The sequence below is a fragment of the Zootoca vivipara genome, chromosome 7, assembly GCF_965207765.1.
Source record: "Zootoca vivipara chromosome 7, rZooViv2.hap1.1, whole genome shotgun sequence".
NCBI classification, from domain to species: domain Eukaryota; kingdom Metazoa; phylum Chordata; class Lepidosauria; order Squamata; family Lacertidae; genus Zootoca; species Zootoca vivipara.
Genome location: NC_142590.1, coordinates 95,186,832 through 95,204,766, shown reverse-complemented (window position 1 = coordinate 95,204,766; position 17,935 = coordinate 95,186,832). Strand labels below are relative to the sequence as shown.

Here is a 17,935-nt window from a genome sequence, read left to right as displayed (position 1 = left end):
TTCCCCCTCCTCTCCCTCTGTACGGCAAGCTGTCACTTGACGGCGGCCAGCTTCCGAAAAGAGCGGAGGTCCCGGATGTAGGGGGCGGGCGTAAAAGGGATCTGTATACCCAGCCCCGGACCCGGAATCTCCTTCCGCCGGGCTCTCCGGGTCATGTGCAGAGTGTCCGGCTCGCCCTCCTCCTCCTCCTCCCTCCGCGACGATGCTGCCTCAGGTCTTCGTGCTCTCCGCCAAGGGCGACCGCCTCCTCTATAAGGACTGTATCCTCCACGCGCTCCTTGGCCCGCACAACAGCCCGGCAGCTGGGGAAGGGGAGGGCAGAGGGGCCCCGGGCGCAGGGGGACCGAGCGGGCTCTGACTCCCCCCCTTTTTCCTTGATCCCCCCCCTCAGTCCGCGGCGACGGCGACTCCGAGCTGGTCGATACCTTTTGCCAGAAGATTGCTGCGCTGCCGGGGGACCAGGCGCCCGTTTTCATGGTAGAGAAGCGGGCAGGGTGGGGGGCTCTGTGTCTTGCAAGGAGAAGCGGGGCGACGCTGACTGACACCCCTCTCCTCCTTCCTTTCCTCCAGCAGGCGCGCCAGGGACTCCACTTCGCGCACGTGCGCCACGCCGGGCTGTACTTCGTGGCGACATTGCTTCCCAGCACCTCTCCCTTCACAGCTGTCGAGTTCCTCAACCGGTGAGACTGCTGCCTGGGGGGCACAGGCGGGGCACAGGCGGGGCGCTGAGGGGACCCCACTGTTGACACCAGTACTCCCTCCTGCCTCCAGGCTGGTGACTCTCCTCCGGGACTACTGTGGCTCTCTGAGTGAGAAGACTGTCAGCCTGAACTTTGCACTCATCTACGAACTCCTGGATGAGCTCTTGGTAGGTGGGGTGTGGGGTGCACCAGGCCCCCTTTTGACAGCAAGCCAGCTGCCCCATGCAAATAAATGGCACCTGCCAGGATGGCCAGCCAGTGCAAAAAGCTCCAATATCAAACAAGGCCATGACAAATTCGTAGCAGTTTCCGCAGAACGCAGGGTAAGGACATCCACCGTGTAAGAGGAAGAAGATACCAGAGGTGCCAACAGGCTCACATCCAGCTTCAAGGATCAAAATGTGTGACACCTCATCAGGAAAGTTGGGTAGGGGGGCACCATGGTCCCAAGCCAGAATAGGGCCATTGCGGAGGAAGGGTCCATTCATGCAAACCATTTTAAAAGGGCAGCGCCTGGCATTAGATCCGCTTCTATCTGAAGTTGGGATGAGGAGGCTACCACTTGACCCCCCCCCCCATAGCCATTATTGGCTTTCTATCTTAAGTGATTTCCTTTGATCAAATCTGTGCATGGCTAGTAATCCTGCTGCATAGATGCTTCCAGGTGTTTTCTCTCTTGGGGCACAAAGGGGAAGGGAAGGAGGGAACTGGTTGCACCCACAACTCTCCCCTCCCCTCAGGATTATGGCTACATCCAGACAACAGCGCCTGACGTGCTGAAGAACTTCATCCAGATGGAGCCTGTGCTCAGCCAGCCCTTCAGCCTTCTCGACCTCAGTACGGTGGGCCTGGTGAGTGGGGCTGGTAGTGCAAGACCCAGAAATGGGCTCCATGGGAGTGAATGGCAACCTGGCATTGAGGTCACCTAAAGCCTTTTAGCTTCTAAAGATCAGCTCTTCCCGAGAAGCCCCAGCTGCTAGATGAGGGAGACTTGCTTGCACAGCACAAGACTGTGCATGTGGCCATGCGCTTCTGTCCAGTTGTCAAGATCCCTTGGGCTGGATTTGTCATGCTTAGCCTGAAAATGCTAAGAAATGGCTCTGCTCTGGGTGCCTCTCCGACACTGCAGCCAAAGCCGCCTCCTGCTAGATGGGCAAAGTGAGGCTGCAAGGAAAGAAAGCAGGAAAGAGAGGGTGGTGGGTTCAGTGTTGAAACAAAGCCTATGTATAACACCTCTTCGAACACGTTGGGTATGCCAGTCCCACTGCTGGTTCCTCAAGCTGTGTTTTCTACACTGACTGCCAGTGATAATCCAAGATTTTGCACAGGGGCTTCTCCCAGCCATACTGCCAAAATGGCTGACAGTGGTTGAAGGAGCTAAGGATCCAGCCCACTGGCTGGAAAATGGTCCCCACCCCAATAAACAACGGGCATTGCATAAGTGCTCTGGGTAAAGTATATTGGTGACCTCTGCTTTTCAAGCATTTATTATGATGGTACAGCCTCTGCTGCATTCCAGCCTCACTCCCAGTAATGTTGGGGTGCCATTGCTCTTTTCCTCTTTGTGTTCTGTAGCATCTTATTATGTGGATGTTGTGGCATTCTCCAAGATCTCACACACTGTCACTGAGAGTCTGCAATAAGCTGCTCTGCTGTTCACAGAGCTGAGGACTCTTTCAGCTTCACAGGACTCAGATTAACATCCGTTTTCAATAATAATTATTTCTTGTGGATCCAGTTTGGAGCAGATACACAGCAAAGCAAAGTGGCTCCCAGTTGCGCAGCTGCCCGTCCTGTCCTGTCCCTGCGGGGGGAACAGGTAAGATGCCCCGTATCTTGAGTCACTCAGCAAAACCTCCCCAAAGGTGCTTGCAGGGCTGGAGTTGTGCCGACTGCCAACAAGCATTTATTTATTTTAGTAATCAGATCCCATATAAAAAGTTACAATAACTTTAAAATAAACAACTTATACCAAATAAAGCAATGATGCAACAAATGCCTCAGTCTCCCACCCATAATCTGAAACCACCACTATCGTAATGCCATGGTATCAGCCTACAATTCTATGGCATTAACACATTGGCTCCCATTACGTTTCCGAGCACAATTCAAAGTGTTGGTGCTGACCTTTAAAGCCCTAAATGGCCTCGGTCCTGTATATCTGGAGGAGCGATTCCACCCCCATCGTTCAGCCCAGACACTTGAGATCCAGCGCCAAGGGCCTCCTGGCGGTTCCCTCACTGCGAGAAGCAAAGCTACAGGGAACCAGGCAGAGGGCCTTCTTGGTAGTGGCACCCTGTGGAACAGCCTCCCATCGGAGGTCAGAGAGATAAACAACTTAGAAAATACCTAAAGGCAGCCCTGTTTAGAGAAGTTTTTAATCTGTGATATTTTAATGTACAGTGATACCTCGCAATATGAATGCCTCGCAAAACGAAAAACTTGCAAGACGAATGAGTTTTGCCTTGCGCGAGGGACTCGCAAGACGATGAGGTTTTCTATGGCCACCGCTTTATCTTGCGAAGCACGGCCATAGAATGTAGCACGAGAAGGCGTCAAAGGAAAATCAGCTGTCAGTGCAGGAAGCTGACAGCCGACATTAGACGGGGCTTCGGGGAAGGCGTAGCGCTTCTCCGAAGCCCCATCCGATGCTCCCAGGTGTCTGCGGCGTGGTGGCGGGGGAGAAGCGGATCCTTATTCTCCGCTTCTCCCCCCGCCGCCTCGCACACAGCCGACATCGGACGGAGCTTCGGAGAAGGCGCATGCTCCTGGGTGTCCGCGGCGTGGCTGCAGGGGGAGAAGCGGCCAAGAGAGCAAGCGCCGCCGCCGCCAGTCCCCTGGAGCCCATAGGAACGCATGAAGTTTCAATGCATTTCTATGGGAAACCGTGACTCGCAAGACAAATTTTTCGTAGGACGAATTGAGTCCTGGAACGAATTAAATTGGTCTTGCGAGGCACCAATGTATTTTAATGTGTGTTGGAAGCTGCCCAGAGTGGCGGGGGGGGGGGCCCGGCCAGATGGGCGGGGTATAAATAATAAATTATTATTATTATTATCATCATCATCATCATCATCAACACACCAAGTTCAGTTCTGGTTGTTGCACCTAGAATCCTAGAACTGCAGTTTGAATGTACCCCAAAATCATCTAGGTCAACCCCCTGCAAGATAAATATTGCAGAGCTGGGAAACGTTTGGAAAAGGTCAACCAAAATTATCAAGCAGGTGGAGCGACTCCCCCATGAGGAAAGTTGTGTTTGGGGCTTGGTAGTTCAGAAAAAAAAGGCAGAAGTGCAGAGAAAGGGGCTAGGAGAGGGTTTTCTTTCTCTTCTGGTATCAGAACCCAAATGGGGCTTAGAAACTGGTGGAAGATTCATTCAGGCAAGCAGGAAGAAGGGCACCTTCACCCAGCCAGAATCCTCCCCGGCCCCCAACACAGAGAGCATGAGAGGGGGACTTGCTGCCATCCTTTGCCTGCCGGTGGGCTTCGGAGAAGCATTTGCCTGGCCACTGTGAGAACAGAATTGCAGAACTGTAGGGTTGGAAGGGACCCCCAAGGGCCATCTAGTTGAGTCCCCTGCAATGCAAGAGCCCCAGCAGAGCTGTCCTGTCTCTTCCTCCAGAGTTCGCGGCCAGAGGTCTTCCTGGACGTAGTGGAGCGTCTCACGGTCATCATTGCAGCGAACGTAAGTCGAAAGCAGCGCCAGAGATTCCCTCTTGCACAGCTCTTCCCTGACCCCATAGCACTGCCCAGGTGGAGACCCTGAGCCCTGTGCCTCTTCCCTCCAGGGAACCCCCATGAAGACTGACATACAAGGGGAAATCCGCCTCAAGAGTTTCTTTCCTGGCTGCTCCGGTGAGTAAATTCCCTCAGACATGTCCTGACCAGGGAGGGCAGCCGCTGAGTCGGATAGCTTCTGCTTGCGCCTCCCTTTATCTGCCCATCAGAAAGTAAAGCGCCTGGCGGGTTTTCAGAGGACAAGCCAGGACCGGGGGGGGGGGCAGATTTGTCCTAGGGGCTGCTCCTTTAGAGGCTGCCAGTCTGGGGCAGGATATTTCTCTGGAGGCTCCTGGAAAGGATGGTGCAAAGTGACCAAGGAATCCATGCCATGTTGGGTGTGTGTGTGTGCCTAGAAATAGGGATTTCTGCTGCAGGGAGATGTGACACTGGCCCTACTGTGAAGGTTCATTTCTTGCAGGGAATGGGGGTTCCTCCCTCCCACTTTCCCGCTAGGCAGGCCTTGTGCAAGTTAAGTGTACCCACTGCCCCATCACCATGGGGCAGGGCGACCTCAGTTGCAAATAAGCTGAAGGATAAAAACTGAGCAGCCATGAGGGAGAGAAGCAGCTCCTGCTTGGAGCCACGAGGCAGCGAGGGCTCTCCTCCTCCCTGGGGGGGAAATGCCCCTTGAGGAACTAGAACTCATGGAGGCTGTGCCCTTTTCTCCCCTGCAGAGATGCGGGTTGGCCTCACTGAAGAGTTCTGTGTGGGCAAGACTGAGCTGCGAGGTGAGTGTGCCCCCTGCGCCCCACAGAACCTCAGGAGCTGCCCCCCCTAAAGCCTCTCTTGCTTTGCACCCAGGCTATGGCACAGCAGTGCGGGTGGACGAGTGCTCCTTCCACAGCTCCGTCAAGCTGGACGAATTTGAGCGCAGCCGCATCCTCCGCGTAAACCCCAGCCAAGGGGAGGTAAAGGCAAGCCGGGGGGGGGGGGCTGGGCCCATGGGGATTGGGAGAAGCCCACCAGCTGAGCCCTGTCCTTCTTTGAGCAGCTGACTCTGATGCAGTACCAGCTGGCGGATGACACCCCTGCGGCCTTGCCCTTCCATCTTTTCCCCACCATCAACCACGACCCCAATGGCCGGTGAGTGGGGCCTGGCTGCCACCTCAAGCAGCCCTCAAAGTGCTTTTGAGGAGGACAATGGGGCGCCCCCCCCAGCCCTGCCTCACCATGCACCTTTTCCGCCCCTGCAGAGTGCAGATCTACCTCAAGCTTCGCTGTGACTTGTCACCAAAAAGGTAGAGTCCTTCCCTGTAGTTTGGGGGGGGGGGCTAGCTTCACCCTGCTCTGCCCCACTTACGGGTCCCATCTCTTTCAGCCATGCAGTGAACATCCACCTCCACTTGCCTGTGCCTAAGGCCACTCTAAGGTAAGGTGAGGGGGGCGGCTGCTGCAAGGCCCCTTCCAACATGGCAGGTGTCCTTGTGCCCCTGCTTGGTGCTCTCTCCCTCTCTCACGGCTGTTCCCCCACCCCCAGCCTCTCCCAGGAGCTGAGCAGTCCTGAGCAGTCCGCCACCTTTCAGCCCTCCACAAAGTCCATCAAGTGGGTCATTCCCAGAGTCCAAGGTGGCTCCCAGCTCTCAGCTCTTTTCAAGGTAAGGGGTTAACCGGGGCCCCCGGCAGTTGGTGCAGCAATGGAGGGAAGCCCCACAATGGTGACCCTCCAGCTGCTGCTGCCCCAATCATGTGCGTCTGTTTTGCAGCTAGAGGTGCCAGGGCTGAGCCGGGCGCGGCTGCTGGAGTTGGGCCCTGCCAACCTCTCCTTTGAGGTGCCAGCACACACATCGTCTGGTCTGCAGATCCGCTTCCTGCGCTTTGTGGGGCCGCAGCCGAGCCTCCCTCACCGCTGGGTGCGCTACATGACCCACAGCGATTCCTACGTCATCCGCCTCAGCGCAGGGTAGATGCATTAGGGCCCAACTGTGCAACATCCCTCGCCAGCCCCCGTCAAAGCAGCCTCATTGCAGGCACCAAAAGTTTTCCATAAACAGTTTTATTTCTCAGCCAACAGCAGAACAGAAATAGTCTCACAAGTGAGAGCAGCTGAGGCAAAACCTCAAGTGCAAAACAACAAATGGGGGCAAGGAGAGCCCCTAAGGCACCAAAAACAGATCGTCAATTAGACAAACAGCACTGGCAACAAGCAACTGAAGCTTCCAACCCCAGGAGGGGCAGCGCAGCATAGAGCCCCCTGAGAAACTGTGAGGGGGGAGCCTACCTCAGGAATCCTGCAGGAAAAGGGAAAGCAGGTGTTAAGGGGAGCCATATTGCTCTGCCCCGCTCATTTATCCTTTAAGAAGCCATTAGGTAAGATCCTGCAAGCAAGGAGAGGCCTCAGCTCTGACTCCTGCGGACAGAAGCCAGGCGGGCCAAAGTGGAGTCACTCCAGCAAAGCCAAAAGCAGCCCTTCCTCCCGCCCCCAAGAGGGAAACCAGGGCGCAAGGAGGACCAGGTGCTGCAGGTCAGGCTGGCTGGGGCTCTCAGGGGACCTGGGGGCAGGCATCATTCTCCCCCCCCCCATTGCCAGGGGCTTCTTTTCACCTTGCCAAAGGCGACCTCCTCCTCGCTGGTCTCAGACTCTTCCACCACCGCCTCTCCCACTTCCATCAGGGTCAGCCTGTGAGGCAGAAACAGAGGCATGTCTTGGCCCAGCAAAGCGACATTTGCTGCCTGGCCATGTTGGGGAGGCAGTCTGGATGGCTCCAAGCTGGTGCCTGTCCCGCCTCTGCCTTTCCACAGCTGCCCTGCAAAGACCATCTGGTCACAGGAATCTCTCTCTGGATGCACAGATGCCAAGCAGCTTAGCTTTATTGTAATAATGACTATTCATATTAATGAATAAAACCACAAACCCATAAAATAATGTATACAGAATCTTGTATCACTTGTTCTTCTCTCATGGAAAACATTACATTACCAGAGGCCTCGTGGCGAAACCCTATTGCCCGCTCTCCAGCTTCCCAGACAAACTTACCACCCCAGCTGCGGGCCTAGGCTGCCACGATTCTTGGGCTGCAGCTGGCGGCGAGGAGCTTTGTGGCGCTGCTGCGGCCCCAGCGGTGGTTGGCTGAAAAGGCAGAAGAGAAGCAAGTCAAGCCACCTGCAGGGAGGGTGCTAGCAAGTCCCAGCCCACCCCCAGCCCAGCTCACCTTTGCACAAACTCCGACTCGGAGCCCGAGTCCTCCTGGCCCAGCAGCTGGGCAGCTGAGTGGCCTTTTCTCCGCAGGGTGGTGGATGTCAGCAAGGGGCTCTGTAAGCGGCTGCCGGAAGTGGAGGAGAAACTGGTATCGCTATGCCCAAGGGACTCTGCCAAGGCAGGAGAAACATGGCCGTTTCCACTTCCAACTCTGCAGCCGTACAAGCACCACCCCCCTGCCCCCCTCCATTCCGCCTCCCACCATTCAGGTGCCGCCTCTTGGCAGGTGGTCCAGGCTTCTGCTGGGCAGGTGCATCTGGTGAGGGGGCTGTCTCCTCCTGGGGGCTCAAGGAGCGCTGATAGATCAGGAGCGAGCCCCAGAGGTGCTCTTCTCCATGTCGGGAGGACAGATGTGCCTGGCTGATCTTCTTGAGGTAGGACAGGCTGCCAGAGGGAGGAGGTGCGTTAGGCTTAACAGCAGAGAAAGGAGCCGAAGGGCACAGGGACCTTCCAGCCTCCCCTCTTCCCTCGCAAGTCACTCACAGTAAGGCTTTGTCGGGAGACAACAGCCGTGGAGAAAACTCGCTCAGCAGCTCCAAGAAGGGCAAGTGGACAAGGTCCAGCCTTGAGTCGGAGGCCACCTGTTCTTGGAAGGCAAACTTTATCCCATCCCTATGGCAAATGAAAGTGCAGTCGGGATGCCTCCTGGGCCTGGGGAGCCACCCTCTTGGCTTGCCCTTCCCACACCTGGGAACTGGGCAAGGCTGTGCTTCAGGGCAGAAGCAGCTACTTTGCGCCCAGGTCCATTGCAGGCAGAACCCTGCAAGGCCACTGCCAGTTGATGTAGAGAGCACTGAGCCAGTGGACCAGCCATCTCTGGCTTCCCAAGTCCCACCCTTCCACCTGCTCAACTGGCTTCGTGTCACCTGCCCCCCCACTACTTCCCACACCCTGCAAGACAGGAGAAGCCTCTGGCAGCAGCATCCTCACTTATGCAGTGTGACAAGGGCGGAGCGGTTCTGCAGCTGGTGCAGCCCAAAGAGCAGAGAGAAGCGCCGTGCCAAATCCCGGATCTCCAGGAAGGTGGCCGAGTTGATGCCTGCAGGTCCCTGCTCCAGAAGCAGCTGAGTCAGCAACTAGGAGGAAGAAGAAGAAGAAGAGTTTGGATTTGATATCCCGCTTTATCACTACCCGAAGGAGTCTCAAAGCAGCTAACAATCTATTTTCCCCTCCTCCCCCACAACAGACACTCTGTGAGGTGAGTGGGGCTGAGAGACTTCAGAGAAGTGTGACTAGCCCAAGGTCACCCAGCAGCTGCATGGGGAGGAGCGGAGACACGAACCCGGTTCCCCAGATTAGGAGTCTACCGCTCTTAACCCCTACACCACACTGGAAGGGCAAGGGAGTGTCACCCAAGGCCTCTCCCCAACCTCTTGGCTCCTTTCCCCATTACCTGCTGCAGAGTAAGTAGCAGCGTGTGAGCCCATTCGGTCCGGTCAATCTGGCGGGTCTCATTCAGTGTCGCCTTGATGATGTCCCCGTAGTTGTCGTAGGACTGGTGGGGGCAAAGAGTGATTCAGAGAAAGAAGCAACAGTGGGAAGAACACTAACGTCACTCCAGTCCCAGGGCAGAGGCTTAAGCCATAGAGAAACACACAGAAAGGTCTATTCCCTATGATGGGATGGGTAAGGATGGGCAATAGTCCTAGCAGGCAGCACTCCTTGGCTAGAGTCCAACTGGAAATGGGCTTCCAAACATCCACTTATGCCCAAGAGCCATGACTTATGCATTTCAAGTTTTGCTTCTGTGAACAATACACTGGCTGGCTATTTTGGTTAACTGGAAAATCAGGCAGCTGGACAGCAGCTGGCAACCTGCGTGAGACACCTCAGGCCCCCAAAGCACAGCACTCAGGGGCCATTGAGATGCCTTTGACTGGGCTCTGAAGGCTGCCAAGGGGCTGGGCTGGAGCACAGGCAGAGGGAACTGTGAGGGACAGGGGATATCGCGAAGTCCCTCCCCTCCTGAGTTCAAGCCCATCCCCGAGCACAGGGGAAAGCAGAGAGAGTTCCGATTCCAGTGGGGAAGCAGGAAGTCGTGTCCGAGGCTCAGGCAAGGTAGCGGAGCCAGGGTCTCAGGTGGAACAGGAAGGGGCAAATAAGGGGGGGAGACCCATCCCCCCAACTCCGGAATTGCGCAGAAAGAGGAGAGGAAAGAGGATGGGTCTACCGAGGCTTTTGTGTTGGAGAAAGACGCGCCAAAAGCCATTCGGAGGTTCTGAACCCGACTGAACACATAGCTCCGTGTATATAGCAATGACTTCAGCACTGTAAATACGCAGCACCAATAAAAGAATAAAATGCAGAGCTGTGTAGAATCGTTACTCTGAAGTAGCCCGCTCCGGCCACTGTGACAGCAACCTCCGAATCTTTTTTTGGGCTACTTTGGAGTTGCCGGGATGAGTGCGTCAGAGGTGGAGAAATGGCGGCAGATCGCGGAGAAAGCCCAACAGGACCTGCAGCAACAGGCGCTGCAGGCACAGGGGGAATTAAAGGCAGCTAAAGAAGAAACCAAGAAGGTCCAGGAGGACCGGCTACAACTTGCGGAACAGGTGAGAGCGCTTCAGGAAAAAGAGCAGCAATTAAGGGCGGTGGCGGTAGAGCTCCAAAACAAGCTGGATGCCGAGAAAAACAAGGCGGGAGGGGCCCCCCAACTCCAAGTGCTGCCAGGAAGGAGAGCGGGAACCCTAGTAAGCAAGTTCAATGGAGACCCGAGGGAATATCATGGCTTTGAGACTGAGATCGTGTATGCTCTTGAGCTGCACCATGATGAGTTCCCTGATGATGAGCACAGGGTAGCGTTTATTGTGGAACACCTTACAGGGGCAGCCAGGGAGTGGCTAAGACCGTTAATTGCGACAAAAAATCCTTGCATGAAGAATGTCAAACTATTTCTAGAGGCTTTAAAAACTATGTATGCGTCCGATAGTCATATGGACCAGACCAAGGAGGAACTGCATAATTTAAGGCAAAGAACAATGACAGTTCGCGAATATTGGGCGAGATTCACCATGCTAGTGCACCGACTGGGGTGGGAACTGCACTCGCCTCCGATGGAAGCGGCGTTCTACCTGGGGTTGAATGAGGATGTGAAAGATGAGCTCTCGAGAGGTCCAAAGCCCAGTAATATGGATCAGCTGAGCAAAGCGGCTCTGGCGGTGGGGGTGAGACAGGAATCCCGGTGGAACGACAAGCAAGCAACGCGCGCAAAGCGGGCTTGGTTCCCACGGTCGCAGGAGAAGCCACTCCCCCAACAACCCTTCCAAGCCACGCCTGGGACCAGCCAGGACCAGGAACCCATGCAAATTGATAGCGCGCGCGGGCTTTTCAAACCCCAGCGGCGACAAGACGCAAGGAGGGAAGGGGCGGGAATTGCTTTCTCTGCAACTCCCCCCAGCATCTCGTCAGAGACTGCCCACATCGCAGAGAGTGGCAAGGAAAGGCGGGAACGGTGGTGCCCTCCCCCACTGACGCAGCACCACAGCAGGGAAACGGGAAAGCCTGGTTGCAGGAGACAAGGGGCAGCAGCCAGGCGCAGTCAGCAGACAACAGCCCCAGCCCACCCACCCGCACAGCGCGGAGCAGAGCCAGCCCACCCCTCCCAGAGCAGGAGTGGTTCTAGAAGTGACGTTAACGCTCCCAAATGGCTATCCCCTGACAGTCCTCGCCTTAATTGACAGTGGTGCATCTGCCAACTTCTTCTCGAGAAACTTTGCAGAAGAGCACCAAATACAGCTTCTGCAGCTGGACTTTCCCTTGCACGTAGCCACCATTGACGGCAGGGAGCTGCTGGGAGGGGCCATCACTCATCAAACCCCCCCCCATGAGAATGACGGTGGGAAGGCACTCTGAGACACTGGCATTCAACGTCACCACCATCTCAGACCCCCCCATCGTCTTGGGCATGAGCTAGCTGGCGCGCCACGACCCCTCCATCAGTTGGCACCAGAGATGCATCACGTTTGGGTCGGACTTTTGTCTGGAACATTGCATGCAGCACCAACCAGGGGAGGGGCCTCCAATAGCCACGGTGGCCACCATGCACGTCAAAGGGGGTGAGGCGATACCCAAACCATACTGGGACCTGCAGGAGGTCTTCAGCGAAGCGGAGTCCGACCACCTGCCCCCACACAGGTCTTTTGACTGCCAGATCAACCTGGTGCCAGGGGCAACGATACCCCCAGCCAAGCTGTACGCCATGTCAGATCAGGAGCTGGAGGATCTGCGTGCGTTTATAGACAAGAACCTCAAACGGGGGTTCATCAGAGAAAGCAAGGCAGCAGGGGGCAGCCCGGTCTTCTGGGTGGACAAGAAAGACACGCAACAGCGCCGCCTTGTGGTGGATTTTAGACGACTGAATTCAGTGACAGAGCCAGTGGCTTTCCCCATGCCCAGAGTGGACGATCTCCTGACAGCGGCACGCAGGGGCAAGATTTTCACCAAGCTAGACCTGAGGGGGGCGTACAACTTAATCAGGATCCGGGAAGGCGATGAGTGGAAAACCACGATGTTCACGCCCCTGGGCTCTTTTGAATATCTGGTGATGCCCTTCGGGTTGCAAGGGGGCTCAGCATGCTTCCAGGCCTTCATGCACCACGTCCTGGGGTCCCTCCTCTTCAAGAACTGCTTGGTCTTCCTGGATGACATCCTTATCTATTCCAACGACCCAGTGCAACATGTGAAGGATGTCAGGGAGGTGTTGCAGCGCCTGAAGGAGAACCACCTGTATGTGAAGCTGGAGAAGTGCAAGTTTCACACCAGGGAAGTAGACTTCCTGGGCTACAAACTGTCAGACAAGGGGCTGGCGATGGACAAGGACAAGGTACAAGCCATCCTGGACTGGCACAGCCCCAGGACGCGCAAAGATGCCCAACGCCTCCTAGGCTTCGCCAACTTCTACAGGAAATTCATCAAGAACTTCTCACGGGTTACGGCTCCCATCACGGACTGCCTGAGAGGCAAGCAGAAGTTCAGGTGGACACAGGAGGCGCAAGCAGCGTTCGAAAGCCTCAAGAGGGTGTTCGCTTCGGACCAAAACCTGTTCCACGTGGTGCAGGATGCGCCCCTACGCGTTGAGACCGATGCTTCAGACAGGGCTTTGGGAGCGATCCTGTTGCAACTGGACGCCAACAGAGAGTGGAGACCTTGTGCCTTCTTCTCCAGGAAGCTGACCCAGCCAGAACGCAACTACACGGTGTTTGATAGGGAACTTCTTGCGATCCACGCTGCTTTCCAGCACTGGCGACACTTCCTGGTGGGCGCCAAGCACCCCATCCAGGTGTGCACAGACCACAAGAACCTGGAGTTCTGGAGAACAGCCAGGGTGCTCAACCAGCGGCAGATACGGTGGGCAGAGTTCTTCTCGAACTTCAACTTCTCCATCCACTACATACCGGGGGAGCAGAACGTCAGGGCAGATGCCCTCTCCCGCAAACCAGAGTACATGGAGCAGGAGTTGCCACCAGCACCCAGGCACATTTCCCCCCCATCAGCATGGTCCTGCGGAGCAGCAGTGGTGAGCGAGGCAGAACTCACAGCACTGACGGCAGCAGATGAGTTTGCCTCCCGCATCTTCAGAGAACTGAGAGGGGGGGGGGTGCAGGCAAAAGACTTTGCAGAACGCAGGGGGCTGCTTTTCCACAAGGGGGCACTATACCTGCCCACGACCCAGCTTAGACGTAAGATCCTCAAGCAGATGCACGACAACCCGACGGCGGGTCATTTTGGAAGGGACAAAACCGCTCACCTAGTCATGAGACACTTCTGGTGGCCAGGGGTGCGGGAAGATGTTAGAGACTATGTACGGGGCTGTGACACCTGCCAGCGGGCAAAGGTAGTCAGAGCAGCGCCAGCAGGATTGCTGGAGCCCTTAGCCACACCTCACAGGCCGTGGGAAGTGGTGTCCATGGACTTCATCACGGACCTGCCTGCATCCAGGGGCAAGACCGCAGTGTTGGTGGTGGTGGACCTTATGTCCAAAATGTGCCACTTTATACCGTGTGCCAGGGCGGTCTCTGCAGAAGAGACAGCCAAACTGTTTGTTGACCACGTCTTCAGACTGCATGGATTACCTTTAAGGGTTATTTCGGATCGTGGCCGCCAATTTGTTTCCAGGTTCTGGAGGCGGCTCATGAAACTCCTGCAGGTGGAGGTCAGCTTATCGACGGCTAGACACCCGCAGACTAACGGACAGGCGGAGAGGGTCAACGCCATTCTGCAGCAGTACCTGAGATGCTACGTCAGCCAGAGGCAAACGGACTGGGTGGATCGCCTGCCACTGGCGGAATTTGCCTACAATAATGCAGTGCACGTCTCCACAGGGGTGTCGCCCTTTAAGGCCAATTATGGGCGCGACCTCAGATCTTTCCCGGAGAGGGAGGGGGAGGAGGAGGAGGAGGGCCCACGGGCAGAGGATTGGGCAGAGGAACTAGAGACGGTGCACCAACAGCTCAGAGAGCACTTGGAGAGGGCCAAGGAAGCGTACAAGAAGGGGGCAGATCGCCACAGGCGACAAGGGGAGGTCATCAGGGTGGGGGACAAGGTTTGGTTGTCCTCGGAGGGCCTTCCCATTAGAGGGAGGTGCAAAAAGCTGGCGCCCAGACGGCTGGGCCCCTTCACGGTCACGCAACAGGTCAATCCGGTGGCCTTCAGATTGGCACTACCAGAGGACATGAGGGTGCATCCAGTGTTTCATAGATCGCTGCTGACAGCGACCAAACCCCCGAGGGAGGGGGGGAGAGGGAAGGCAGGGAGCAACTCAATGAGGCCACGGCCATCCTGGATTCACGGAGAGGGGTGGGGGGCCTGGAGTACCTCATGGCATGGGAGGACGCCCCGCCATCCCAAAATGAGTGGGTCCCAGCCTCTCAAATACAGGAGGAATTCTTGGTGGAAGAATTTCACGCCCTCTTTCCCCACAGACCCAAGCCCTGGCACATGGAAAGGGAGGGGGAGGGGGAGAGGGAGGAAGTACTGGAGAGCAGTTCACCATGGGGATGGGAAGCGGAGTTTGAGGAACCAGAGGAAGAAGTATGGGCGTCGCCGAGATCCACTCAGTCAGAGGAAGAAGCAGACTGGCAGCACATTTTTACCCCCACCAGCTCTGACGCCACGGACTTTTTGGGATTCCAGTCCTCCCAGGCGGAAGGGGGGGCTCGCAAGACTGGGGGGAGGTGTTCACACCAACGGGCTCGGAAAGTACTGAGTTCTTAGGCTTCCAGTCGTCACCGACACCCGGGGGGGACCTGGGGAGGGGAGAAGGGGAGCTTGGAAGGGGGGTGGATGTGAGGGACAGGGGATATCGCGAAGTCCCTCCCCTCCTGAGTTCAAGCCCATCCCCGAGCACAGGGGAAAGCAGAGAGAGTTCCGATTCCAGTGGGGAAGCAGGAAGTCGTGTCCGAGGCTCAGGCAAGGTAGCGGAGCCAGGGTCTCAGGTGGAACAGGAAGGGGCAAATAAGGGGGGGAGACCCATCCCCCCAACTCCGGAATTGCGCAGAAAGAGGAGAGGAAAGAGGATGGGTCTACCGAGGCTTTTGTGTTGGAGAAAGACGCGCCAAAAGCCATTCGGAGGTTCTGAACCCGACTGAACACATAGCTCCGTGTATATAGCAATGACTTCAGCACTGTAAATACGCAGCACCAATAAAAGAATAAAATGCAGAGCTGTGTAGAATCGTTACTCTGAAGTAGCCCGCTCCGGCCACTGTGACAGGAACCTTTCCCAGCCATCTGCCCAGGAGGAAGGAGTGGAACCACTGTATAACCAACAGTGCCATCTGCTAGGATGCCAGAAAGACTGGGTCAAAGACAGCTATTATGACAGTCCTCTGCTGACCATCATGTAGAACAGAGAACCTCAGGGTTTGTCCCCAGGTGGATGCTGCACAAAGCTAGCCAGAATTGAACCCCTGCCCACAGAACGCCCCCAGCCAGGCCCGACCAGCCTCCTGAGTAGTGGTGAGACTTTGGGTGAGGAAATAGGGTCTTTAAAATCTGCTGCTGCCTGATCATCCGAGTTCAGTGTGCTTCTGGCTATGTGCCTAATGCTTTGCACTTGTACCCTGAGCCTGCGATCTTTTGAACTGTAACACATATTCCCCATCCTCAGGGTGGGAAAAGAATCCCTTGGGAGCCTGGGAGAAGGTCCCCATCCTCTACCACCAGGCAGCTGCTGTGCATTACAGCCCCAGGTAATGCCGAAAGCACATCCCCCCCAAACCGCAGCCCACCAGAGCTGCACATGGAGGACCAGCTGTCGTGCATCTCTTGGGGCCTTGCTGGCTAATCTGGCACCCAACCAGCTGTCCAGCAACATCGCTGAGCAAGAGGAAGGGGACCCATGTCAGAGCCAAGAGCCTGGGCACATCCGCCCCCCCCCCACCTTGGAGTAATGCTTGAAGATGTCTGAGGCAGCACTCAGCTCCAGGACTCCGTAGATAATGAGCTTGCAGAATCCGGCCAGCAGCTTGCGGCGCTGGTGCAGTTGCTCGATCTGGAGCATCTCATCCTGGCTGCCTGCGACCAACAAGGGGAAGGGTGGGTGAGGGTGGGTGAGGGTGCTCTGCACAGGGACCCCTGCCCTCCTGCAGCCAGTGGCTTCATGGGCCCGGCCCAGTACCTTCAACCTGGTCATGGTTGAAGACGTGGTCCACAAGGAAGCCAGCCAGCTGCGACTGCAAAGCAACATCCGGCTCGTACACCAGCTCCCGGAGAAGGCGGTGGCCCCCATACGGCAGTTGAGGGCCGAAAATAATGAGCAGGTCAGTCAGCACCACAAAGGCCTGGCAGGGAAACCAGAGACAGAAAGTGAGGGGGCAGGAAGGGACATCACACAATTCACGAGCAAGTCCTAGAAAATGGGGGAGGGGGAAGGAAAATGGCAGCAAGCAGGGACACACTGCCTTGTTTCTGTACGCCCCTCCTCTGGGCACGCAAAGGGGAGAAGTAGCCTCTTCCTTGTCCACTGCATTACAGTTGTGGCTGGGGCAAGAAATCAATGCCTCTCCTCCTCCATGACTCCTGCCTGGGGCTGCTGCCTCCCAACCCCCCAAACCCCAACCCCAAATCAGCTGCACAAGGCCAAGCCATGCAACAAATGAAACCATGCGTCGTTCCTTCTTGTAGTTTCTTGCCCTTTAGCAGGTTTCTGGAGCACCGCTCAGTCTCCTACCCATCAATGAAGTTATTGTCCCCAGTAACTGGTGTTCTGACTGTAATGTTGTCTCCCTCTCAGGATCTAGTTTAAAGATCTCCTGATCAGGTTTGTGAGACTCTTAGCAAACACATTCTGTGAGGTGCAGCCCATCTCTTGCCAGAAGTCTTTCCTCAAGAAGTGGAGACCATGATCCAAGATGCCAAACCCTTCCTGACATTACCCGCACGGCCAGTGGTTGGCCTCCAGTATTTCCCTTTGGGGGGGCCACAGCCTTCAACAGGAAGGAATGATGAAAAGACCACCTGCACCCCAAGGTTTCCTGCCCAGAGTATCAAGAGTCCTTTGCTATATGCTGTAGTTGTGTGGCAGTGGTGCTTGTACCCATATGAATAAGAAGGAAGGGGTTGTAAGATTTGGCAACTTATCTCTCTCATGTTGTGAAGGGAGAATGTGAACAAGAGATGAGCAAGCATCCTTGTGGCCAACAGAAGAAGCCCGGCTCTTTTGAGTGTTTCACGAAGTTGGCAAGAGCCAGAATCCCAACTCCCATAGGGAACACAGGAACCCTGTCTGCTGCTCTCACCTGCTGCTGAACACCGGGGTCCATGTCCACAAGGTAGTTCTGACAGAGGGAGCAGAAGGAAGCCACTTTTCCCTTCAGGCTGAGCAGTTGCTCCTGGAAGGAGGAGTGGTCTCATGAGTGTGTGGTGGTGCAAAGGGAGACCCACCCGCTCTTAAAAGCCCTGCTCACCTGTCTGGGAAGAGGGTCAGAGGCTGTGGCGGCGGCACAGAGGTGGTACAGCTCCCAATAGAGTGAGAAGTATGAACAGGATATGGCAGAGATGACCACCTGCAACGAAGGAAGTCAGGCAGATATGGAAGCAGCCAAAGCAAGATCAAGAATATTTGGGGTGGTGAGGAACCTTCCACTCTGCAGCTGCAAGGCTGTACCCACCCCCAAAAATGGGGGAAGGGAGTAGGATGTGGTAGCAACAGTGAGACGACACAGGCATGCAACTGTGGGCACATGTGCCTATGTTCATCTCCACTTTTCCAGGGCACTCGTCAGTTCAAGCCACTCTCCCTGCAACCCTGCAGTAC

General features: G+C 56.0%; 2 protein-coding genes across 6 annotated transcripts in view; one reads left to right on the top strand and one right to left on the bottom strand.

The window, feature by feature from the left end:
- Positions 1-19: 19 nt before the first annotated feature.
- On the top strand, positions 20-7,347 carry AP4M1 (adaptor related protein complex 4 subunit mu 1). 5 transcript variants are annotated; one of them, XM_035122430.3, is made up of 15 exons: positions 20-260; positions 392-477; positions 571-680; positions 772-868; positions 1,442-1,552; positions 2,440-2,520; positions 4,327-4,389; positions 4,493-4,559; positions 5,159-5,212; positions 5,286-5,392; positions 5,476-5,567; positions 5,678-5,722; positions 5,803-5,853; positions 5,962-6,079; positions 6,188-7,347. In XM_035122430.3, the coding sequence occupies exons 1-15, from the start codon at positions 203-205 to the stop codon at positions 6,386-6,388; spliced, it is 1,341 nt and encodes a 446-aa protein (XP_034978321.1). In that variant the 5' UTR covers positions 20-202; the 3' UTR covers positions 6,389-7,347. The 5 variants fall into 5 exon arrangements, with proteins under 5 accessions (XP_034978321.1, XP_088530951.1, XP_088530950.1 ...); XM_088674825.1 differs by having other exon boundaries at positions 35-260; positions 574-680; XM_088674824.1 differs by having other exon boundaries at positions 35-260; positions 574-680; positions 5,265-5,392.
- STAG3 (STAG3 cohesin complex component) overlaps positions 6,704-17,935 on the bottom strand; it is a 25,703-nt gene continuing 14,471 nt past the window's right edge. The window contains exons 17-28 of the mRNA XM_088674585.1: positions 17,586-17,684; positions 17,418-17,510; positions 16,298-16,460; positions 16,061-16,194; positions 9,074-9,175; positions 8,611-8,756; positions 8,164-8,292; positions 7,883-8,064; positions 7,634-7,790; positions 7,459-7,551; positions 7,026-7,101; positions 6,704-6,712 (exon numbers count right to left, since the gene is read on the bottom strand). Coding sequence (XP_088530711.1) covers positions 6,704-6,712; positions 7,026-7,101; positions 7,459-7,551; positions 7,634-7,790; positions 7,883-8,064; positions 8,164-8,292; positions 8,611-8,756; positions 9,074-9,175; positions 16,061-16,194; positions 16,298-16,460; positions 17,418-17,510; positions 17,586-17,684 — 1,383 coding nt within the window. The remainder of the gene's footprint in view (positions 6,713-7,025; positions 7,102-7,458; positions 7,552-7,633; positions 7,791-7,882; positions 8,065-8,163; positions 8,293-8,610; positions 8,757-9,073; positions 9,176-16,060; positions 16,195-16,297; positions 16,461-17,417; positions 17,511-17,585; positions 17,685-17,935) is intronic.

Coding starts and splice junctions, on each gene's coding strand:
- AP4M1 (XM_088674822.1), top strand. CDS start 203: ATGCTGCCTCAGGTCTTCGTGCTCTCCGCCAAGGGCGACCGCCTCCTC. Junction 5,393..5,475: donor TAAACCCCAGCCAAGGGGAG/GTAAAGGCAAGC, acceptor TTCTTTGAGCAG/CTGACTCTGATGCAGTACCA. Junction 5,568..5,677: donor AACCACGACCCCAATGGCCG/GTGAGTGGGGCC, acceptor CCGCCCCTGCAG/AGTGCAGATCTACCTCAAGC.